This window comes from Rhinoraja longicauda, chromosome 28, assembly GCF_053455715.1.
Source record: "Rhinoraja longicauda isolate Sanriku21f chromosome 28, sRhiLon1.1, whole genome shotgun sequence".
NCBI lineage: Eukaryota > Metazoa > Chordata > Chondrichthyes > Rajiformes > Arhynchobatidae > Rhinoraja > Rhinoraja longicauda.
This window is the reverse complement of record NC_135980.1, coordinates 31,187,730-31,212,989: the sequence shown is the minus strand read 5'-3', so window position 1 is coordinate 31,212,989 and position 25,260 is coordinate 31,187,730. Positions and strand designations below refer to the sequence as shown.

General features: G+C 47.2%; 1 protein-coding gene across 3 annotated transcripts in view; it reads left to right on the top strand.

The window, feature by feature from the left end:
- Positions 1–5,230: 5,230 nt before the first annotated feature.
- Positions 5,231–25,260, top strand: part of matk (megakaryocyte-associated tyrosine kinase) — a 52,514-nt gene continuing 32,484 nt past the window's right edge. For 2 of the 3 annotated variants that reach the window (XM_078424223.1, XM_078424221.1), the window contains exons 1-2: positions 5,231–5,385; positions 22,411–22,472. Coding sequence is in view for 2 of the 3 variants with exons in the window: in XM_078424221.1 (XP_078280347.1) it covers positions 22,464–22,472 (9 nt within the window). In the remaining variant the exon portion in view is untranslated. Of the gene's footprint in view, positions 5,386–12,668; positions 12,779–22,410; positions 22,473–25,260 lie in introns of those variants that run through there. The other variant, XM_078424222.1, reaches the window with a different exon arrangement.

Sequence of the window (25,260 nt, the reverse complement as noted above, 5' to 3'; positions counted from 1 at the left end):
AATGCAAAAGCAAAATATTGTTGCTTCAGAAAATCTGATATAAAAATATATATCACTTGTACCAAGCTACAAGGACGTTTCTTTTGCATGTGGTTCGGCAAGATAACCACATGAGCACAATTGCCTGGTTAGTACAGAATGTACAGAACAGCCCTCCGAGTCTAGATGCAGGTGGTGACATTTTACGGTCCAGTCTGCAGTTGGCCACAAAGACCGGTTGCAGCCGTTGCCTTCATTGCGGCCGTCTGACGGAGAAAATGCATTGGTAGACCATAAAATGCTGGAGCAACTCAGCGGGTCAGGCAGCATCTCGGGAGAGAAGCAATGGGTGATGTTTCGGGCCGAGACCCTTCCTCAGACTGATGTCGGGGGAGGGACGCCCTCGGAGAAAAGCCACCCAGTTCGCGGGGAGAACGTGCAGACTCCGTACAGACAGCACCCGTAGTCGGGATGGAACCCGGGTCTTTGGTGCTGCAAGTGCTGTAAGGCAGCAACTCCACCGCTGTGCCATCATCCTAAAGGTATTAGCGATAAGGAAAGAGAGGCCAAATTTGAAACATCATATGCTGAGAGATGTCCTGATGGAAGTGGAGGCATGGATTGGGTGGACTGTCACAACCTTTTCCCCAGGGTGGAAATGTCAAACACCAGAGAGCATTGCTGAAGGTGGAAAAGTTAAAGGAGATGTGTGGAGCAAGTTTTTTATGCAGAGGGCGGTGGGTGCCAGGAGTGGAGGTACCATAGTGGTATTTAAAGGGCTTTTGTACAGGCATGTGGATATGCAGGATTGGAGAAATATGGACCAGCTGCCGGCAGAGGAGGTTGGTGTGAACTGGCATCATGTTTGGCAGGCATATTCTGTGCTGAATAACCAGTTAGCATGACTCCAACTTCTGCTTAATTCACTAAAGTGCTAGTTCCTGTTTTATTTAGCTGCTCAACCCCATTTCATCAGCTGGGAAGTTTGCAGCTATTCATAGAACTTGCGTCAACTGTTTAGAGTTCCCACAGTTGGGCAGTTATGCAAGATTAACCAATCAGATTAACCACAGATCAAGAGCCACGGGGAGGAAGTGCCGTGGAGCAAGGGGAAAGCAAGCTGGAGCATAGGGTTGCCAACTGTCCCGTATCAACCGGGACATCCCGTAGTTTGGGCTAGATTAGTTTGTCCCATACGGGACCGACCTTGTCCCGTATTGGTAGGGTTGCCAACTTCCTCTCCCAAATACGGGACAAATGGTGACGTCACCGCCCAGCACCCCCTGGGTGAGGTCACCCTTTGTCCCGTATTTGGGAGTGAGGAAGTTGGCAACCCTACTGGAGCCGTTTAAAATGTTGCTTAGAAAATCCAATTATTTCTGACTCAGCGACACACTTGCTTAACGAACCAGCTTCTCACCGGAACAGAGAGGACTGTGGTTCCCTCCTAGAGACTTAACAAAATGCCAACGACTTATAAAATGTCATGAAGTCTGAAGAAGGGTCTCGACCCAAAACGTCACCCATCCCTTCTCTCCTGAGATGCTGCCTGACACGCTGAGTTACTCCAGCACTTTGTGAAATAAATACCTTCGATTTGTACCAGCATCTGCAGTTATTTTCTTACACTATAAAATGTCATGAACTGATCATGCTGCTATTTCTAGGTTCTGACTTGTGTGCAGTGCGAGGGGGTGTTGACGCTTTTACAGGAGCTGGCATCTTAAGGCACCTGCCTGTTAGTTTAGTTTAGTTTTAGATTAGAGATACAGCACAGAGACAGGCCCTTCAGCCTACTGAGTCCACGCCGACCTACCATCCCCGCACACTAACACTACCCGAAACAACACTAGGGACAATTTACACATACACCAAGCCAATTAACCTACAAACCTGTACGTCTGCGGTTATCATAGATGACTTTAATCTACATATAGATTGGGCCAACCAGACTGGTAACAGTGCTGAGGAGGAGGATTTCCTGGAATGTATACGGATGGGTTTTTAAACCAATATGTAGACGAACTGACTGGAGGGCAGGCCATCCTTGATTGGGTATTGTGTAATGAGGAAGGATTAGTCAGCGATCTTGTTGTGCAAGGCCCCTTGGGCAGCAGTGACCATAATATGGTGGAATTCTGCATTCGGTGGAGAGTGACGCAGTTAATTCAGAGACTAGGGTCCTGAACTTACAGAAAGGAGACTTTGACGGTTTGAGATGGCAATTGGCTAGGATAGACTGGCAAATTATACTTAACGGGTTGACGTATGATGAAAGAATGGGTCAACGGCTAGTCTTTGCTGGAATTTAGAAGGATGAGAGGGGATCTTATAGAAACACATAAAATCCTTAGAGGAATGGTCAGAGTAGTTGCAGGGAAAATGTTGGGGGAGTCCAGAACCAGGGGTCACAGTTTAAGAATAATCGGTAAGACATTTAGGACTGAGATGAGGGAAAACCTTTTCACCCAGAGTTGTGAATCTGTGGAATTCTCCCCCAAGAGAGTTAGAATAGCTCTTAGGGCTAACGGAATCAAGGGTTATGGGGAGAAAGCAGGAACAGGGTACTGATTTTGGATGATCAGCTATGACCATATTATAGACAATAGGTGCAGGAGTAGGCCATTCGGCCCTTTGAGCCAGCACCACCATTCAATGTGATCATGGCTGATCATTCTCAATCAGTACCCTGTTCCTGCCTTCTCCCCATACCCCCTGACTCCGCTATCGTTAAGAGCTCTATCCAGCTCTCTCTTGAATGCATTCAGAGAATTGGCCTCCACTGCCTTCTGAGACAGAGAATTCCACAGATTTACAAATCTCTAACTGAAAAAGTTTTTCCTTATCTCTGTTCTAAATGGCATTCCCCTTATTCTTAAACTGTGGCCCCTGGTTCTGGACTCCCCCAACATTGGGAACATGTTTCCTGCCTCTAACATGTCCAACCCCTTAATAATCTTATATGTTTTGATAAGAACCCCTCTCATCCTTCTAAATGCCAGTGTATACAAGCCTAGCCGCTCCAGTCTTTCAACATATGACTGTCTCTCCATTCCGGCAATTAACCTAGTAAACCTACGCTGCACGCCCTTAATAACAAGAATATCCTTCCTCAAATTTGGTGTCCAAAACTGCACACAGTACTCCAGGTGCGGTCTCACTAGGGCCCTATACAACTGCAGAAGGACCTCTTTGCTCTTATACTCAACTCCTCTTGTTATGAAGGCCAACATTCCATTGGCTTTCTTCACTGCCTGCTGTACCTGCATGCTTCCTTTCAGTATAAGAAAATAACTGCAGATGCTGGTACAAATCGAAGGTATTTATGCCCCCTCCATCGACTCCTTTAAGTCCAGGCTCAAAACCTATTTCTACTCCCAAGCGTTTGAAGCCCTCTGAGGGGGCACTGTGAACTGTTTATGTATGTGCTGTTATGTTTATGTGCCATTTAGTTGTTCGTTTATTAGTACCTGAACTGATGTACAGCACTTTGGTCAACGTGGGTTGTGTTTAAATGTGCTATACAAATAAAATTGACTTGACAAAGTGCTGGAGTAACTCAGCAGGTCAGGCAGCATCTTGGGAGAGAAGGAATGGGTGACGTTTCAGGTCGAGACACTGACACTGACACCCAGATCTCATTGTACGTCCCCTTTTCCTAACTTGACACCATTCAGATAATAATCTGCCTTCCTATTATTACCACCAAAGTGGATAACCTCACACTTATCCACATTAAACTGCATCTGCCATGCATCCGCCCACTCACACAACCTGTCCAAGTCACCCTGCAACCTCATAGCATCTTCCCCACAGTTCACACTACCACCCAGCTTAGTATCATCTGCAAATTTGCTAATGGTACTTTTAATCCCTTCATCCAAGTCATTAATGTAATTTATATTGTAAATAGCTGCGGTCCCAGCACCGAGCCTTGCGGTACCCCACTAGTTACTGCCTGCCATTCTGAAAGGGACCCATTTATCCCCACTCTTTGCTTTCTGTCTGTCAACCAATTTTCTATCCATATCAGTACCCTACCCTGAATGGTGGTGCTGGCTCAAAGGGCCGAATGGCCTACTCCTGCACCTATTTTCTATTTTTCTATGTCTTTGGAGTGTGGGAGGAAACCGAAGATCTCGGAGAAAACCCACACAGGTCACGGGGAGAAGGTACAAACTCCGTACAGACGGCACCCGTAGTCGGGATCGAACCCGGGTCTCCGGCGCTGCATTCGCTGTAAGGCAGCAACTCTACCGCTGCGCCACTGTGCTTCACAGAGTGGCGTTACTCTCAGAGGCAGTGAGGCTGAGTTCCATGCCGGGCAGGAAGGTGATCCTGGTTGTGCAGTAGGTTGGTGGCCAAAGGAGATACCGTAGGTTCACAAACAGTATTGGAGTTAGATTCACATTCCTCTCACACTGAACAACACCAGAATGACAGTCACACGCGAGGACAAGGATCTTAAAGCCACTGTTTGTAACAGAGAGATGCTGCTCCACGTCAGGCCAACAACCCTGCTGTGAGTTAGACAACGTGGAGATTTCACCTTCCTTGTCCCAACCCACAACGTCACCTGTCTAAGCTGCAAAAGGTGCAGAGGCGATTTACAAGGATGTTGCCAGGTCTTGAGGGCCTGAGAAATTGGGAGAGGTTGAGCAGGCTGGGTCTCTATTCCTTGGAGCGCAGGAAGCTAAGGGTTGACCTTATAGATGTGTATGAAATCATGAGAGCCATCGACAGTGTGGATGTACAGAATCTCTTACCCAGAGTCGGTAAGACAAGAACCACAGGGCAAAGGTTTAGGGTGAGAGGGGAATAAAGCTTAGAGGGGTTTTGGCCAAACGGGGGCAGGTGAGACTAGTGTAGATGGAGCATCTTGGTCAGCGTGGACAAGTTGGGCAGAAGGGCCTGTTTCCACAGTCTGACTGTGATTCTATCCATGTCCTTCCCTGATGAGTGAACCCCGCACTTTGTGTTGTTTCTCTGAGTTAGTTAGAGGCAGTAATCTCAGATCAGTTTCCCTAAACCGGTGCCAGTGACAGAATCTTTTGGCAATAGTTGTCTGAGCTAATATTCCCGGGTGAAGTTGAGAGCCATTCTCCAACGCTGTCGCTGTCATGTCTGGGGTTGAGATCAGAGGGTGTGATCTGATGGACCAGTAACCAATAGGAGGCACAGTCTGGGGGAAATGTGGTGTGGAAATGTTCATTGGCCGCCTTCCTCTCTGAAACCATTGATGCGAGTTCTTGGTAAATGAGAGGATAATCATTTTGCACAGTTTCTGCTCTGCTGGCAGTCGCTCAAGTGTGCTACAACACTGGTCAGTGGCAGTGTGCTTCCTCTGAATGCCGGCAGTCCACAGTCTTGCATTCCTAATCGCCAGTTCCCCGAGAAACTCAAGTGGTAAGTGACTGCATCCATTGCAGCTTGCTCTCTCTCTCTGTGTGTCGTTTGGTTAGCTGGTTGAAAGAAGGTTGCATCAAGACTAACAATGGAAACAGACTTTTTAATGTGAGTTTGTCCTTGTATCATCTCACGATGATTCTGGTTGTTTTCCCGTTGTGTGACCGCGACTGGTGAATGAGGGAGGGAGGGAGGGAGGGAGGGAGGTGGGGGGTGGAGATGCCTCTTTGAATTTCAATACGATGCGATACGATAGAACTTTATTTATCCCAGGAGGGAAATTGATCAGATTATTTAGAAACACAAAAAAAGCTCGATTGAACTAAGGCAGCAAACAATTTTAAATTGGCATTGAGATGATCTGGAAAGTTATTGTTAAGTCGTTATAAACGCGGATTGATGAAGAAGTTATACCAGAGAGAGGAAGAGCTAAAGGACGTTAGCGGTTCCACTGTTCTGAAATCTCAGGCAGATGACAGAGGGGAATATTACAATTCAGTTATGTTTGAGCATCTCACGTACAATGTGTAACCTGGATACAGAGTTCAGCTCACTGTCAGTAGTAATTGATGCTGAAATATTGACGTCTATTGAATTTGAATTGAATTTGAATTTGAATTTGAATTGAATTTGAATTGAATTGAATACATTTTATTACCTGATGGATTGCCAATTTAAAATTGGATTTTAAAAGTAAAACAAAAACCATTTCAGCGATTGGAAAAATGCATTGTGCAGATAGACACAAAAAGCTGGAGTAACTCAGCGGGTCAGGCAGCATCTGTGGAGAACATAGATAGGTGACGTTTCACAGAGTGCCGGAGTAACTCAGCGGGTCAGGAAGCATCTGTGGAGAACATGTAAGGGTGACGTTTCACAGAGTGCTGGAGTAACTCAGCGGGTCAGGCAGAATCTCTGGACAAAAGTAATTGGTGACCTAATCCTTTTCTCTAGAGATGCTGCCTGACCCCACTGAGTTACTCCAGGTTTTTGAGTCTATCTTCAGTGTAAACCAGCATCTGCAGTTCCTTCCTACAACAATATGCTTTGTGCAGTTTGCCCAACCTGCCTGCTGGATAAAAAGCTACGGGAATTCACAAAACGTATTCTATCATTGCAAGGTTTATAGTAATTTGTGCAAAAAAAAATGGTTGGCACTTTCCTTGAGGTGGGCTGCTTATGGTTTGTGAGTCATCTCAGTGACTTGGGACTGACTGGCAACAAATGGGTTGCTGCTTCGGGTAGACACAAAATGCTGGAGTAACTCAGCGGGTCAGGCAGCATCTCTGGAGAGAAGGAATGGGTGACATTTTGAGTGGAGACCCTTCTTCAGACTGGTTTGAGTATTGTTCCTGCCGGCTGAAGCTGGAGACTGATACGCTCCATCTTTGACAAAACTTACATTTTCAGGGAAGTAACAGGCGGCGAGGAAGAAAAATAGACAACACTTCTGTCAGCAGAACCAACGTTAAACTAATTGGGGCTGATATGTAGTGAATTCCAGCCAGTGCTGTGAGGGCGAAGGTGAGCAAGTGTATCAGACCCCAAATGATGTAATAAAATAACATCAAGATTCAGCTACGGTGTCTATATTGGTTTGCAGTGTTTCAAGCTGATAATTCCAATCCTAAAGTTTTCTGCCATATTTTACTGGGGAGAGACACAAAATGCTGGAGTAACTCGGTGAGACATACAACTATAACATGAAGACGGGTCTCGACCTGAAACGTCACCCATTCCTTCTCTCCAGAAATGCTGCCTGTCCCGCTGAGTTACTCCAGCATCTTGTGTCTATCTTCGGTGTAAACCAGCATCTGCAGTTCCTTCCTACACATTTAACTGGGGGGTTATTGACTATCCAGTCATCGGAAAGAGGGATTGGACAGGGTAGATGCAGGAAAAATGTTGCCCATGTTGGGGGGTCACAGTTTAAGAATAAGGGGTAAGCCATTTAGGACTGAGATGAGGAAAGCCCATCAAGTCTACTCCGCCATTCAATTAAGGCTGATCTATCTCCTTCTAACCTTATTCTCCTGCCTTCTACCCATACCCTCTGACACCTGTACTAACAGGTACAGGCACCTGTGCTAACTGTACACCTGTGGTGGTGGATGCAGATAAGATAGTGGTGCTTAAGAGGCTTCTAGATAGGCACATGATCGTGCAGAGAATGCTATGGATAAAGTGCAGGCAGATGTCATGTTGGCATCATGTTGGGCACAGATATTGTGGGTTGAAGGGCCTGTTCCTGTGTTGTACTGTTCTATGATTTGTGTTCTTTTAATCCCTTTGCTTCCTGTTCTTTTATTCACTCTCTCGCTCCCCCCATTCACTCAGTGACCAGCCAGCCTTGTTTATAAACTACCCGAGTCTGGTCTCAGACATCCTTTCTCCCAGACAGACACGGTGCTGGAGTAACTCAGCGGGTCAGGCAGCATCTGTGGAGAACATGGATAGGTGACGTTTCACAGAGTGCTGGAGTAACTCAGCGGGTCAGGCAGCATCTGTGGAGAACATGGATAGGTGACGTTTCACAGAGTGCTGGAGTAACTCAGCGGGTCAGGCAGCATCTGTGGAGAACATGGATAGGTGACGTTTCACAGAGTGCTGGAGTAACTCAGCGGGTCAGGCAGCATGTGTGGAGAACATGGATAGGTGACGTTTCACAGAGTGCTGGAGTAACTCAGCGGGTCAGGCAGCATGTGTGGAGAACATGGATAGGTGACGTTTCACCGAGTGCTGGAGTAACTCAGCGGGTCAGGCAGCATCTCTGGAGAGAATGGATAGGTGACATTTCAGGTCGAGACCCTTCTTCAGTCTGACCCGCCGAGTTACTCCAGCTTTTTTGTGTCTATCTTCGGTTTAAACCAGCATCTGCAGTCCCTCCCCCCACTTCTCTGCAATCTTCCTTTGTCTCCTTTTCCATTGCGATGAAGAGTCTTGGAGCTGAAACATTGGTTCTGTTTCTCATCCCTCAGCACAGGCCCCACCTGCTGGGAAATCCCAGCATCTTCTATTTTTGTTTAAGATGTTTGTGGATTTGTCAGCTTTTAGTTCTATTGATTGATAGAACGCCTGCTGTTTCTCTTTTTCCCATTAGATTCACAGGCTTTCAGAGAATTACACAGGTTCTTTGTTTCTTTTGTGGAAAGGCTAAACCATTTGTCTAACATTTCTGCTGCTTCACTGTTCTCCATTATAATTTATCCAAAGAATCTGAAAAATACCTGGATAGAGTGGATGTGGGGAGGATGTTTCCACCAGTGGGAGAGTCTAGGACCAGAGGGCACAGCCTCAGAATTAAAGGACGTTCCTTTAGGAAGGAGATGAGGAGGAATTTCTTTAGTCAGAGGGTGGTGAATCTGTGGAATTATTTGCCACAGACGGCTGTGGAGGGCACAAGTCAATTGATATTTTTAAGGCAGAGATAGAGAGTTTCTTCATTAGTAAGTGTCAGGAGTTATGGGGAGAAGGCAGGAGAATGGGGCTAAGAGGGAAAGATAGATCAGCCATGATTGAATAGCGGAGTAGACTTGATGGGCCGAATGGCCTAATTCTGCTCCTATCAGTTATGACCTTACGAACATGAAAAATTGAGAATTTTTCTTTCAACAATTCTTTTTTTACATATTTGTAATAGCTCTCTCAATCTTTTCTTCACATTTCAGGTTGATAATCTTTCATCAGAACTGACATCATAAATCTGAACAATAACCTGTGTTTCTCTCTCTGTTGGTACTTTCTGATCGGATATTTTTAGTGTTTTAGAAAATAGGTGCAGGAGGAGGCCATTCGGCCCTTCGAGCCAGCACCGCCATTCATTGGGATCATGGCTGATCATCCACAATCAGTAACCTGTGCCAACTTCTCCCCATATCCCTTGATTCCACTAGCCCCCAGAGCTCTATCTAACTCTCTCTTAAATTCATCCAGTGATTTGGCCTCCACTGCCCTCTGTGTCAGAGAATTCCACAAATTCACAACTCACTGGGTGAAAAAAGATCCTTCTCAGCTCAGTTTTAAATGGGCTCCCCTGTATTCTAAGACTGAGGTGAGAAGGAAACTTTTCACCCAGAGAGTTGTGATTTTGTTATCTATTTCTGGCATGCACGGCGCGATGCTTCAGAAAGGGGAAGTACTCTGTTCACAGCGAACTCTTTAGTTCATATTTAGAGAAACTGCCCACTTGAAGTTTGCAGAAGCAGAACCGAGAGGTGGGGGTCACACCTGCGACGGAGCCACTCAAACGGGAGGAGATCGACTGATGACCAGGGTTGCCAACTTCCTCACTCCCAAATACGGGACAAAGGGTCACGTCACCGCCCCGTGCCCCACGTGACCTCACCCAGCCAGCGGCCACGTGGTCCCGGCCCGGGCGGCCGCCATTGGTGGGGCGGGAGCACGTGGCCGCTGGCTGGGTGAGGTCACGTGGGGCGCGGGGCGGTGACGTCACCCTTTGTCCCTTATTTGGGAGTGAGGAAGTTGGCAACCCTACTAATACGGGACAAGGGCGGTCCCGTACGGGACAAACTAATTTAGCCCAAAATACGGGATGTCCCGGCTAATACGGGACAGTTGGCGACGCTAGCATTGACCCACAGGTTTCAACTTAATAAATATTGCTGCAGACCCCCTCTGCACAAAACCTTTGCCCTGTTTTTTAAATAATATGACTGTAATTTGATTATCTGTGATAAGCTTGCACTATCTGAGAAGCAGTGGTAGATACGAATGTTTAATCCAAGAGGAACTGCAGGTGCTGGAGGAACTTGAGCAAAGCACAAAGTGCTGGAGGAACTCAGCGGGTCAGGCAGCATCTGTGGAGGGAAATTCAGACGGCAGACGGCATTTTGGGTTGGGTCCCTTCTTCAGACTGATTGGAGCAGGAGTGAGAAAGGTGGAAAAGAGAGTTGCGGATGGGACAAGGCCTGACGAGTGATAGGTGGATACAGGTGAGGTGGGCCATTTAGTTTAGTCTAGTATTGACACGTGCACAAAGGTGCAGTGAAAAGCTTCAGTTTGTGTACTATCCTGTCAAAGAAAAGGCTGTATATAGAAACACGGAAACATAGATGCAGGAGGAGGCCATTCGGTCCTTCGAGCCAGCACCACCATCAGTGGGCTGCTGCATGGTTGTCCTGTATTTATGGTCCAGCTGTCTGGCGCTGATAATGCCGGCGTACACGGAGTGAGTTGGGACTTGCAATTATTTTTGTTTCTGTGTTGTTCCAAAATTAGCTGCCAGGAATTTCCCTTGGGTTTCTCCCACTCTGTCTTCATAACTATGAGGAAGTTTGGTGGAGACCGATTTACACACATAATTGCCCTTCCCAACAAAGTCACAGCATCCAGCTGAAGATTGCTGAGGGTATGTGTTCATGAGCTTTATGTTTCTACACTTGACAACTAGGAATTTGGAGGAAGGAACTGCAGATGCTGGTTTAAATCAAAGATAGAGACACAAAAATGCTGGAGTAATTCAGGGGGTCAGGCAGCATCTGTGGAGAAAAGGGATAGGTGATGTTTTGGGTGGAGACCCTTCTTCAGGAGTCTGAGTTATTCCAGCTTTTTGTGTGCACCTATTTTCTATGTTTCTATGGGAGGGGTTGAGAGGGAAAGGTAGATCAGCCATGATTGAATGGCGGAGTAGACTTGATGGGCCGAATGGCCTAATTCTGCTCCTATCACTTATGAACTATGACCTAGGAGTCAAATGGTTAATACACTATGAGAGAAAGTCATGCAGTCAGGATATGAGCACTTCAACCCACCGAGTCCGACTGACCACCAATTACCTGTGCCTTAGTAAACAGATTGAATGCAGTACTAAAGGCGTGAGCCAGCCAGACCACAGTTTCATTACATCATGGCTTCCATTGATCAGCAAACCTCCAAGCCTGCCTTGGTCAACTTGAACTCCAGCCACATAATTCCTGCTTCCTCAGACCAGTGCTTTGCAGGTGGTGCTGTTAATGGATTCAGCTAATGTTCTGCCAACTTATCCACTTGCACAAGTATGAGGTGTAGAAAAGGCAGACTTGGACATTGCTTCACAGTAAAATGTCACCATCAGATGAAAAGCATGGATTACAATTGGTAAAAAAAACACCTTCAGGACTAATGTCGGGATGTTCTCCATAAACTGAACAACGCATGCATTGGAATTTTGAGTGGGAGCACAGCACCTGGGATTTAGATGGGGAGTTAATGGGTATTGTACAGACAAATAACTGCAGATGCCGGTTTATGACAAAGATAGACTCAATGTGCCGGAGTAACTCAGTGGGTCAGGCAGCATCTGTGGAGAACATGGACAGGTGACGTTTCACAGAGTGCCGGAGTTACTCAGCGGGTCAGGCAGCATCTGTGGAGAACATGGACAGGTGACGTTTCACAGAGTGCTGGAGTTACTCAGCGGGTCAGGCAGCATCTGTGGAGAACATGGACAGGTGACGTTTCACAGAGTGAATGAATGAATACGTTTATTGGCCAAGTATGCAGATAGAAGGAATGTGGCTTGGTGCTCCGCTCACAAATGACAACACAAACATACAGTTAACAATTAAGAATAAAGCATAAACACATCAAAACAAGGATACACCATTACGGTCTAAACATGTGGGTGAAAATAAACCAGAGCAAAAAAGAGGCTACAGACTTTGGTTATTGAGTAGTGTGTCTGTGTGTATATGTGTGTATATGTATATGTATGTGTGTGTGTGTGTGTGTGTGTGTGTGTGTGTGCGTGTGTATATGTATATGTGTGTGTGTGTATGTGTATGTGTGTGTGTGTATATGTATATGTGTGTACATGTATATGTGTGTGTGTTTGTGTGTGTGTATATGTTTGTGTGTGTGTGTATATGTGTGTATATGTTATGTATGTGTGTGTGTGTGTGTATGTGTGTATATGTTATGTGTGTGTGTGTGTGTATATGTTATGTGTGTGTGTGTGTGTGTATGTGTGTATATGTTATGTGTGTGTGTGTGTGTATATGTTATGTGTGTGTGTGTATGTGTGTATATGTTATGTGTGTGTGGGTATGTGTGCGTGTGTGTGTATGTATGTGTGTATATGTTATGTGTGTGTGTGTGTGTGTGTATATGTATATGTATATGTGTGTGTGTTTGTGTGTGTGTGTATATGTTTGTGTGCGTGCGGATGTTTGTGTGTGTGTGTATTTGTTTGTGTGTGAATGTGTTGTTGTCGTGTGCCTATTCTGTCTGCATTCGAGCACTTCCTGCTTTGTTACTAGGCTGCAGTTGAACCTGGCGAGTGAGTTCTGCTGCCACAGATTAGCTAGCGGGAGCTTCAGCGATTGCTGGAGGGGACCGTGAGGAGCCAGCCCCATCACTGCATCGTTCCCAAACCCCTCCACTCCAACCCCAGCTGGTAAGAGCTGTTTTCTATTTTTACCTCCCAACAGATGTACTGAGCTAAAGAGTAGCTGGAGAAAGCCAAGACCCCTTTTGTTGCAAGCACAAGGTGGAAATTCATTGCAACTCTCTTCACGGTCACTTCTTTCTGCAAATTTAAACATGCTTTAGAGTCTAAGGGCTTGTAATCAGATCTGTCACCTAAGGCCAGCAGCAGTTTGGCTTATTGTCACTTGTACCGAGGTACAGTCCAAAGCTTTTGTTGCGTGCTAACCAGTCAGTGGAAGGACGATCCATGATTACAATCAAGCCGTCCACAGTGTACAGATACAGGATAAAGGGAATAACGTTTAGTGCAAGGAAAAGACCAGTAAAGTCCGATCAAAGATTGTCCGAGGGTCTCCAGATGGGAGGTCAGGACCGTTCTCTTGTTATTGATAGGATGGTTCAGTTGCCTGATAACAGCTGGGAAGAAACAGTCCCTGAATCTGGTTGTGTGTGTTTTCACACTTCTGTACCTCTTGCCCGATGGGAGAGGGGAGAGAGGGGACCAGAGTGAGACTGGTCCTTGATTATGCTGCTGGCCTTGCCGAGGCAGCGTGAGGTGTCGATGATTCTGCCCGCACTGGGAACAGAACAAGAAACTGGACGGTAGCTGAAAGGGTCAGTGGAGGACAACGACCAGTCGAACGTTGCCCTGTGGAGTAGCCTGACGTTGGGGCTGCGTTTATCTGTTGCACACTCATTTACTTGCAGCAGCACAACACAATATGTAAACATATTGCACTGGAAACAATATCATACACAAAAATCTGTCTCTGTCTCTCAATATAAGATAATTAGGGGATTGGACACATTAGAGGCAGGAAACATGTTCCCAATGTTGGGGGAGTCCAGAACAAGGGGCCACAGTTTAAGAATAAGGGGTAGGCCATTTAGAACGGAGATGAGGAAGAACTTTTTCAGTCAGAGAGTGGTAAAGGTGTGGAATTCTCTGCCTCAGAAGGCAGTGGAGGCCAGTTCGTTGGATGCTTTCAAGAGAGAGCTGGATAGAGCTCTTAAGGATAGCGGAGTGAGGGGGTATGGGGAGAAGGCAGGAATGGGGTACTGATTGAGAGTGATCAGCCATGATCGCATTGAATGGCGGTGCTGGCTCGAAGGGCTGAATGGCCTACTCCTGCACCTATTGTCTATTGTCTATTGTCTAATATATACGTACATACACCGATCAGCCAAAACATTATGACTACTGACAGGTGAAGTGATTATCTTGTTACAATGGCACCTGTCAAGGGGTGGGATATATTAGGCAGCAAGTGAACAGTCAGTTCTTGAAGTTGATGTGTTGGATGCAGGAGAAATGGGTAGGAGTAAAGACCTGAGCGACTTTGACAAGGGCCAATTTGTTATGGCCAGACGACTGGGTCAGAGCATCTCTGAAATGGCAAGGCTTGTGGAGTGCTCCCGGTCAGCAGTAGTGAGTACCTACCGACAGTGGTCCGAGGAGGGACAAACCACACATAGAGAGAGAGAGAGAGCGTTTGGGATGTATGACAATCCACACTCTAGACTCAATAGCGCTGGTACTAATGAGGATATTTCCTGATGTTCTATTGCCGAGGGACAAAAGCTTTAATGCCAAATTTAACTCATTTAAATTAGTTACTAGTTTTTAGTTAAACTTGATAAACCAATTAAACTAAAGGTTTAAGAAGCAATTAGACAGGTACTTGGATAGGACAGGTTTCGAGGGATATGAGGCAAACGCGGGCAGGTGGGACTAATGTAGATGGGGCATGTTGGTCGGTGTGGGCGGGTGGGACTAGTGTAGATGGGGCATGTTGGCCGGTGTGGGCAGGTGGGACTAGTGTAGAAGGGGCATGTTGGTCGGTGTGGGCAGGTGGGACTAGTGTAGATGGGGCATGTTGGTCGGTGTGGGCAGGTGGGACTAGTGTAGATGGGGGATGTTGGTCGGTGTGGGCAAGTGGGACTAGTGTAGATGGGGCATGTTGGTATGGTGTGGGCAGGTGGGACTAGTGTAGATGGGGCATGTTGGTCGGTGTGGGTAGGTGGGACTAGTGTAGATGGGGCATGTTGGTGGGTGTGGGCAGGTGGGACTAGTGTAGATGGGGCATGTTGGTCAGTGTGGGCAGGTGGGACCAGTGTAGATGGAGCATGTTGGTCGGTGTGGGCAGGTGGGATTAGTGTAGATGGGGCATGTTGGCCGGTGTGGGCAGGTGGGACTAGTGTAGATGGGGCATGTTGGCCGGTGTGGGCAGGTGGGACTAGTGTAGATGGGGCATGTTGGCCGGTGTGGGCAGGTGGGACTAGTGTAGATGGGGCATGTTGGCCGGTGTGGGCAGGTGGGACTAGTGTAGATGGGGCATGTTGGCCGGTGTGGGCAGGTGGGACTAGTGTAGATGGGGCATGTTGGCCGGTGTGGGCAGGTGGGACTAGTGTAGATGGGGCATGTTGGTCGGTGTGGGCAGGTGGGACTAGTGTAGATGGGGCATGTTGGCCGGTGTGGGCAGGTGGGACTAGTGTAGATGGGGCATGTTGGCCGGTGTGGGCAGGTGGGACTAGTGTAGATGGGGCATGTTGGCTGGTGTGGGCAGGTGGGACTAGTGTAGATGGGGCATATGGGCCGGTGTGGGCAAGTTGGGCTGAAGGGCCTGTTTCCACGCTGTGTGACTGTGATTCTTTGACTCTATTTGTTGCCACGTGACTGGACACTGATCCCAGATCCCATGAGATTGTCCCGTGTCGGTGTGCCTGTTTCAACTCTTGCTCTGACTGGACAGTTCATTTTTAAAGGGGATTCTGATTGTGCAGATCGAGTGCATCAGGCCCACTTTCTGGGTCCTTTTTCTTGTCAGGATGACTTATTTTGATTAAAAAAAGACACAAAGTGCTGGAGTAATTCGGGGCGGCACGGTGGCGCACCGGTAGAGTTGCTGCCTCACAGCGCCAGAGACCTGGGTTCGATCCTGACCACGGGTGCTGTCTGTATGGAGTTTGTACGTTCTCCTCGTGACCTGTGTGGGTTTTCTCCGGGTGCTCCGGTTTCCTGCCACACTCCAAAGACGTACAGGTTTGTAGGTTAACTGGTTTTGGTAACTTGTCCCGAGTGTGTGGGGATGAATTATTGTACTGGTGATTGTTGGTCGGCGTGGACTCGATGGGCCGAAGGTCTTATTTCCACGCCAAATCTCTAAACGAAGGATCTCAGCGGGTCAGGCAGCAGCCTGAGAACATGGACATGTGACCTTAGGGTCAGGACCTTTCTTCAGATTGATTCAGACATAATTTCATCATACGTTTCACTTTCCAATTCCCTGGGTGTTTATAATTAGTTTTGTTCCTTTCCTTCATAATCTGGTGCAAGTCATCTCTCGAGCTTTCAGTCACATTATTTCCTCGTGCTGCCTCAATAACAGGGTCTTGCTATGGATCCACTAATGGGAGACAAGACTTCCAAAGCAGGGCACCATTGCTCAGGGCAGCCATTCCACGCTCTGCTGATGTTGCAATCAGCCAGTGTGGAATTTTTAAAGTCTAACATCATCGGAGAATAGATTCATGGAAAGTAAACGATTCCACTGCTTTTGAGATAAATTAATGGAATAATTGAGAGGGTGACAAGTTGCAACCAATTCAGACAATGTTCAAATAAAGGATCAACACAAAATAGTATCAGCAATAAATGAAAAATAGAAGTATTGTTTCATGAAATCAAACTCTTTGAGCTTTTACAACTTCCTGTCATTTTAGATTTGTACAATTGTTTTGTGTAATATTATCCTTAATATTCACCTGTTTATGTAGCCTGACCATTTAAAGTGATTTAGTGTGGTGTGACCTTGCGATTTAGTTTAGTTTAGTTTAGAGATACAGCACGGAAACAGGCCCTTCGGCCCACCGAGTCCGTGCCGACCAGCGATCCTAGTACTTCTTAAATGAGACGGTGTCATTTGTTTCTTCCTGTCCAAAATCTCAATCAGGGGGACCGAGTGAGAAGGCAAGGGGCAATGTGGAGCTCATCTCCACAGACGGCCGTGGAGGCCAGGTCAGTGGATATTCTTAAGGCAGTGATAGATGGATTTGTGATTAGTGCGGGTGTCAGGGGTAATGGGGAGAAGGCAGGAGAGGGGAGTTAGAAGGGAGAGATAGATCAGCCATGATTGAATGGCGGAGTGGACTTAATGGGCCGAATGGCCTAATTCTGCTCCTATCACTGATGAACTGATGAACATTGTGGTGTGCTGGATCCTCCTACACGAGGGAACCGTGGGAATTCTCTGCTTTCATGGATTATAGTGTCTGCATCATCAGGGTGTTTAAAGAGGAAGTTCGTGCATTATAACAGATCAGCCGTGTGGGAAGGTGCCAGAGTAGAGCAGACAGTGCTCAAGGCAGCGCAGCCATGACGATATTCAATGACGGCCAACCGTCCCGTATTAGCCGGGACCTCCCATATTTTGGGTTAAATTAATTTGTCCCGTACGGGACCGCCCTTGTCCCGTATTAGTAGGGGTTGCCAACTTCCTCATTCCCGAATACGGGACAAAGGGTGACGTCACCGCCCCGCGCCCCACGTGACCTCACCCAGCCAGCGGCCATGTGCTCCCGCTCCTCCAATGGCGGCCGCCCGGTCCGGGAGGCGGGTTGCGTAGCACGTGGCCGCTGGCTGGGTGAGGTCACGTGGGGCGCGGGGCGGTGATTTGCAAACCCATTTTAGGTGTTGGCCTGCCTGAAATTGCCGCTGGTGTGTAGGGAGTGGATGAAAAAGTGGGATAACACAGAACTGGCGTGAACAAGTGATTAATGGTCGACGTGTACTCAGTGGGATGAAGGTTCTGTTTCCGTGCTGTATCTCTAAACTAAGTAGCTGCAATAATAGGGCACATGAGATGACTCTTTGATCTGCCCCCCAGGTTGTGCTGCTGGAGGTCATTATGTCCGCAGGAAGCTACTGTACAAGCTTCTGTTCAACTCAGTTTAGTTTATTGTCACGTGTTACCGAGGTACAGTGAAAAGCTTTTTGTTGCGTGCTTTTCAGTCGGCAGAAAGACTATCCATGATTACAATCGAGCCATTCACAGTGTACAGATACATGATAAGGGAATAACGTTTAGTGCAAGGTAAAGCCAGTAAAGTCCGATCAAGGATAGTCCGAGGGTCACCAACGTGGTAGGTAGTAGTTCAGCACTGCTCCCTGGTTGTGGTAGGATGGTTCAGCTGCCTGATAACAGTCGGGAAGAAACTGTCCCTGAATCTGGAGGTGTGCGTTTCCACACTTCTGTACCTTTTGCCCGATGGGAGAGGGGAGAAAAGGGAGTGACCGGGGTGAGACTGGTCCTTGATTATGCTGCTGGCCTTGCCGAGGCGGCGTGAGGTGTGGATGGAGGCGATGGAAGGGAGGTTGGTTTGTGTGATGGTCTGGGCTGCATCCACAACTCTCTGTAATTTCTTGCGGGTCTTGGATGGAGCTGTTCCCAAAACAAGCTGCGTTGCGTCCCGATAAAATGCTTTCTACGGTACATCTGTAGAAGTTGGTGAGAGTTGCAGGGGACATGTTGAACGTCCTAAGCCTTCTAAGGAAGTAGAGGCGTTGGTGTGCGTTCTTGCTCTTTGCTTCAATACGGGTGGTCTAGAAGTTGTTGGTGATATTCACTCCTAGGAATTTGAAGTTTTCAACCATCTCTACTTCGGTACCATCAATGCAAGCTGGGGCCTGTGTACCACTTCACTTCCTGAAGCCCATCACCATCCCCTTAGTCTTGCTGAGCGTGCCCAGTCTTGTGGGGGGGGGAAGATAACATCAGCTATTGGAGCCATGTTCTTGTTGGGCGGTGCAGACTTCCATGTGAATAAGCACGTTGTTTTCAGAGTGCAGGAAGTGTAAAAGCCTCATTAGGCAGCAATGAGGAAAACAATTAACATTGTTAGTCGTATTTCCTTCACCCGCCCATAATTAGAATTACTTTTTCAATTACAATCCTCAATTTCTTTGAAGGATTTCAGCTACCGGCCTGTTTGAAAAATTAAGCTACTCTCCCTTTAGATATCCAGTTTACTAATAGCTGTATTTAAAAAAGTTATTTTAAAAGTGGTTAAGTGGATTTTTGTGAAAAGTGTGTGGGCATTCTTTGAAAATGTAAGGGAGATGTATATCTGGTTTCTGGGTTGCACATCTGGGTTGGGAGCCCACTTTAAATGTGATGGCTGATGGCCATAAACATCGCCAAATTCCCACGCTGTCAATGTTTCTCCGGCGTGTTAAATTTCACTGAAATCACTGACAAGTCGGTAAGTACTTGAGAGTTTTGAAATAAAACATCTTGCCCGGGTTACTAGAAAACCAAGCTTCACTGTAACAAGGAATAAACTGGATTTACTTCCAGTTTACAAATAGCTGTATTTAAAAAAAAAGAATTTTGTTAAGTGGTTAAATGGATTTTTATGAAAAGTGTGTGGGCATTCTTTGAAAATGTAAGGGAGATGCATATCCGGTTTCTGGGTTGCATATCTGGGTTGGGAGCCCACTTTAAATGTAATCGCTGATGGCCATAAACATTGCGAAAATTCCCACGCTTACCTGACCGTCAAACTGTCGCCTCCAATCTACCTGTCAAATGTCCTGACGGTAAATAAATTGGTTCAACACAAGCATTTTATGGTATTTTGTAATGACTTTACTTGTTTTAATATAATGTGCTTCTAAATGCATCTAAGAGAACCTAGCAAACCTGGGGACTGCAGGCGACAGTGCCCGCAATAAGCAACGATACCTGGCGACAAGCCAGCTGTCGCCGAGAGATTTCATGCCGGATGATTTCTCAGCGACGCGCTGAGATCCACTAGGATTTTTGGAAGACTCCTCGCGATCATGCCCGCGACACCCTGGCGAACTGTCGGCGACAGCCTAGTCACCGGCTGTGGCCTTAAAATCGCCTAAAGTGGGACAGGCCGTTACTGCTGCGCCAACGTGCTGTCTCCACTGCTTTTGTGTTTGTATTTCTATGTAATTCCAGCTACTGGCTGTGGCCATCCACTAAGAGGCATTAATTCCACATTCTAAATATCAGCAGTTTATAATCTTTAGTAAAGCTCACTACCAGATGCCCCAGATTGTGTGCTTGGTCACCAATTAGAAGGCTACTTTAACTGCACACGACTGCAAGAAAAGAGGATTTTTGTGATTATTCATTCCTTAACCCATCACTGGCTTTGGGAAGGTAGTGTGTCAGGCAATTAACTTCACATTTTATCCCATCTTAAGATCTGGTGAAGGCTATCAATGACTATAGCGATTATGGGCGGCACGGTGGCGCAGCGTTAGAGTTGCTGCCTCACAGCGCCAGAGACCCGGGTTCAATCCTGACTACGGGCGCTGTCTGTACGGAGTTTGTACGTTCTCCCCGTGACCTGCGTGGGTTTTCTCCGGGTGCTCCGGTTTCCTCCCACACTCTAAAGGCGTGCAGGTTTTTAGGTTAATTGGCTTCCCCACAATTGATCATCGTGTGTAAGATAGTGTTAGTGCAGGGGATGATTCCTGCTCTGTGCGGACACCAATGGCCTGTTTCCGCGTTGTACCTCTAAAGTGTAAAATCATAGAGATTGGAGTTGACCAAAACAAGTCCAGTATGATTGATCCAATCCTTGTTCTAGAAGGCTCCTGAAGAAACGGCTTTAATTGTTATTGTCTTGAATAACAACAACAAGAACCCAGTCTGAAGAAGGGTCTCGACCTGAAACGTCACCCATTCCTTCTCTCCTGAGATGCTGCCTAACCTGCTGAGTTACTCCAGCATTTTGTGAATAAATACCTTCGATTTGTACCAGCATCTGCAGTTATTGTCTTATAGAACCATTGCCTCTGATCATTACAGTCATTCGTGTTTCTTGCACTGGCTGGGATGAAAGGATTTTACTTACCAATCCCAAGGATGTGAGCTGCAGCACATTTAGTTCGAAAGTTGCTGCTGTCCATTTGCCTCCTGTATTGAGCACAGTTGTGAGTGAGTGCACATTGTTAGCAGAACTGAAACTACACAGCATATCAGGCACTACAAGGCAGGCACACACAGGAAGCATGCAGGGCCATGACACCCGGAGACTGCAAACTCGTACTGACTAATCTAATATACCTGGTAAACTGGGCTGCAAGTCTAGTTTAGTTTAGTTATTTTTAGGATACAGCACGGAAACAGGCCCTTCGGCCCACCGAGTCCACGCTGACCAGCGATCCCCACACACTAGCACTATCCTACACACACTAGCGATAATTTACAATTTTACTGAAGCCAATTAACCTACAAACCTGCACGTCTTTGGAATGTCGGAGGAAACCGGAGCACCCGGAGAAAACCCACGTGGGTCATGGGGATAACGTACAAACTCCATACAGACAGCACCCGTAGTCAGGATGGAACCCGGGTCTCTGGCGCTGTGAGGCAGCAACTCTACCCGCTGTCATCCTTTGCAAACTGTGTGCCAATTCATGCAGAGAGAATCCACAAAGTTCCATCATCTTTTCCCATCCATCCTACTTCAAGGGACCCTGCAGGTCTGCAAGTTATTGAGTGAAAGATTGGCACCTCAGACAAGCATACTTCAAAGTTGATGGAGGAGCTCATATCTTTTGTTCATACAAAGAGTGTTTAAGTTTTAGAGTCTGAATCTAAATCTGATGCATAGTCCTGACCTGAAACATCACCTATCCATGATGCTGCCTGACCCGCTGAGTTACTCCAGCACTCTGTGAAACGTCACCTATCCATGTTCTCCACAGATGCTGCCTGACCTGCTGAGTTACTCCAGCACTCTGTGAAACGTCACCTATCCATGTTCTCCACAGATGCTGCCTGACCCGCTGATTTACTCCAGCACTCTGTGAAACGTCACCTATCCATGTTCTCCACAGATGCTGCCTGACCCGTTGAGTTACTCCAGCACTTTGCATCCTTTTTCATAAACCGGCATCTACAGTTCCTTGTTTCAGCGCTTTGTGTCTTTCCCTGATCATCCTCTTTGTGGTCACAAATGATGGCTTTAATGATGTTCTGCTGGGCTTTCAGTGTGCCAATGAGCTGAGAAAGGTCCAGGGGTTGTACCGTGAATGGCAGGACCTGAGGCGCACTGATGTTTTGGGGGGTATTGGGGTGCAAGCCCACAGCTCCCTGAACGTGGAAGCACAAGTAGACAGGGTGGAAAAGCAAGTGTACGGTATGTTTGCCTTCATTGGTTGGGCTGGTGAATATAACATTCGTGAAGTCACGTTGCGCTTCTATGAAACTTTGGGTAAGAGTCAAGAATGGTTACTGGTCTCACGCATTGGGAACGGGACAATGGGATTCTTTCTTGCTGCAGCTTTACAGCAGATTAACACCATAAATGTATAGACAATAAACTATAATACCATTATATTAACGGGCGGCACGGTGGCCCAGCGGTAGAGTTGCTGCCTCACAGCGCCAGGGACACGGGTTCCATCCTGACTACGGTGATGTGGCAATAATTCACAGAATGGTCTGTGAATTTTGCAAGATATATACAAGTCACCCAAGTACCGGCCTTAAAGTTGACGCATACGAGTTGTAGACCTATGTACATGTACTGCATTTATATTCCCATTCCCTCCCTCAGGCGGACCGACCTCCAGTGTGTTGCCAGTGTGTCCATGAGGAGGGGCGCCTGAGATGTCTATGGTGAGTTGTGGTCAAGGATTCCGCAACATCGCCATCATCAATCAGCTGAATAAACCCACAACAGCAACCAAGCTGAATCATGTGGCATGAATGTGAAGTATGTGCTGGGTTAAAGTCGGATTCTCAGCTGGAACTATGTGGCAATAATTCACAGAATGGCCGTCTCTCAAGACATACACAAGTTTATACAAATATACAATGTCGGACTGGACTGCAGTCATATTCCTTTGTTTCCAGCGCACATTTGTATAATCTTTAGGAAAAAAACCCCCTGCAGATGCTGGTTTAAATCGAAGGTAGACACAAAATGCTGGAGTAACTCAGCGGGTCAGGCAGCATCTCGGGAGAGAAGGAATGGGTGACGTTTCAGGTCGAGACCCTTCTTCAGACTCCATTGACAAGCTGGTCAGGAAGGCCGGCTCTGTCCTGGGTTGCCCCCTCGACTAGGTGCAGGTGGTGGGAGAGTAGAGGATCATGGCAAAGATAACATCGCTGCTGGACAACAACTCCCATCCCATGCAGCACACTGTCACTGCACTGAGTAGCTCCTTCAGTGACAGACTCCTTCACCCCAAGTGCGTGAAGGAGAGATATCGGAGGTCCTTCCTTCCCGCTGCTGTGAGGCTGCACAACCAGCACTGCTCCCAGCAAACAAGTCAACAGTAACAGTTAACAGTAAAGAAAAACACAGTAAATGAAGACAATTATCCTTATCTTTATTTTTATTTATAATGAATGTCTCTTGCTATCCACTTTGATGCTGTAACACTGGAAATTTCCCCGGTGTGGGACAAAGAAAGGAATATATTATTATATTATTATTCCTTCTCTCCCGAGATACTGCCTGACCCGCTGAGTTACTCCAGCATTTTGTGTCTACCTTTGTATAATGTTTATTTAACTTCTCGCCAATGAACCATCAGAGAAATATTAATTGGATTACTCCCACCATTCAACCCCCCCTCTCTCCTCCCCCGATATTCTCTTCCACCATTGGGCCCTCCTACACCCCCCTGCTCCACCATCTCCTCTCTCCACTATCTCCTTCCCTGCAACATCTACCTCCCTCTGCCTCCTTTCACCCTGCACCCTCCCCTCATACACCATCTGCCCCCGGTACCATCTTTCTCTTGCACCATCTCCCCTCTTACACCATCTTCCCCTTGCACCATCATTCTAACCCTCTGGCTATCTTTGATCGGACATTACTGGACTTTATCTTGCACTAAACCTTATTCACATTATTCCCTTATCATGTACCTGTACACTGTGGACGGCTCAATTGTAATCATGTGTTGTCTTTCTGCTGGCCGGTTAGCACACAACAAAAGCTTTTCACTGTACCTCGGTACACGTGACAATAAACGAAACTCAAACTGAACTCAACTCAATCCTCCCTCCATCTACCTCCCTCCCTGCACCATCTACCTCTCTCCCTCCACCATCTACCTCCCTCCACCACTCCTTCCCTCCACCCCTCCCTCCACCACCTCCTTCCCTGCACCACTCCCTCCCTCCACCACTCCCTCCCTCCCTCCACCACTCCCTCCCTCCACCACTCCCTCCCTCCACCACTCCCTCCCTCCACCACTCCCTCCCTGCACCACTCCCTCCCTGCATCATCTGCCATTCCCTCTACCCTCTGCCATCACTACCCTCCAGCACCATCCTCCAACCTATCACCCTCCCCCCCCCCCCCCCCCCCCACCATCTTCCACGCCCACCATTCCCCACCCCACAACTCGGCATCTCTGGCTCATTGTCAGTTCCTGCTGAGGTTTATCGTGTTGGGGGAACGTCTAGTCGGCCAGGCTTTGTGTCCGTGTGAATCTCAGTGCTGAGTGCCTCCAGGAAACGTCAGTGCAGATGTTCGGGTGTGGAGTTTGTGGTGGATAACAAGTAGAGTGTGAGACTGGGCAGATTTACCACATAATCCCAGGAATGAGTGGGTTAACATGTGGTGAGCGTTTGTCGGCACTAGGCCTGTACTCGCTGGAGTTTAGAAGAATGAGGGGGGACCTCATTGAAAATTACCGAATAGTGAAAGGCCTGGATAGAGTGGATGTGGAGAGGATGTTTCCACTAGTGGGAGAGTTTAAGACCAGAGGAGACAGCCTCAAAATAAAAGGACGTTCCTTTAGAAAGCGATGAGGAGGGATTTCTTTAGTCAAAGGGTGGTGAATTTGTGAAATTCATTGCACAGAAGGCTGTGGAGGTCAAGTCGAATATGAATATGAATGTTTATTGGCCAAGTATGTGCAGATACAAGGAATGTGCCTTGGTGCTCCGCTCACAAATGACAACACAAACATACAGTTTACAATTAAGAATAAAGCATAACCACGTCAATACAATAAGGACACAACATTACGGTCTAAACATGTGGGTGAAAATAAACCAGAGCAAAAAAGAGACTACAGATTTTGGTTATTGAGTAGAACTACCACTCGTGGGAAGAAGCTGTTTTTATGTCCGGCTGTGGCTGCTTTGACAGTCCGGAGTCGCCTTCCAGAAGGAAGTGCTTCGAAGAGTTTGTGGCCAGGGTGAGAGGGGTCAGAGATGATCTTGCCCGCTCGCTTCCTGGCCCTTGCAGTGGATATTTTTAAGGCAGAGATAGATAAATTCTTGATTAGTACGAGTGTCAGGGGTTATGGGGAGAAGGCAGGAGAATGGGGTTAGGAGGGAGAGATAGATCAGCCATGATTGTATGGCGGAGTAGGCTTGATGGGCCGAATGGTGTTATTCTGCTTCTATAACTTGTGACCTTGTGAAGTCAGTGTTGCTGGAG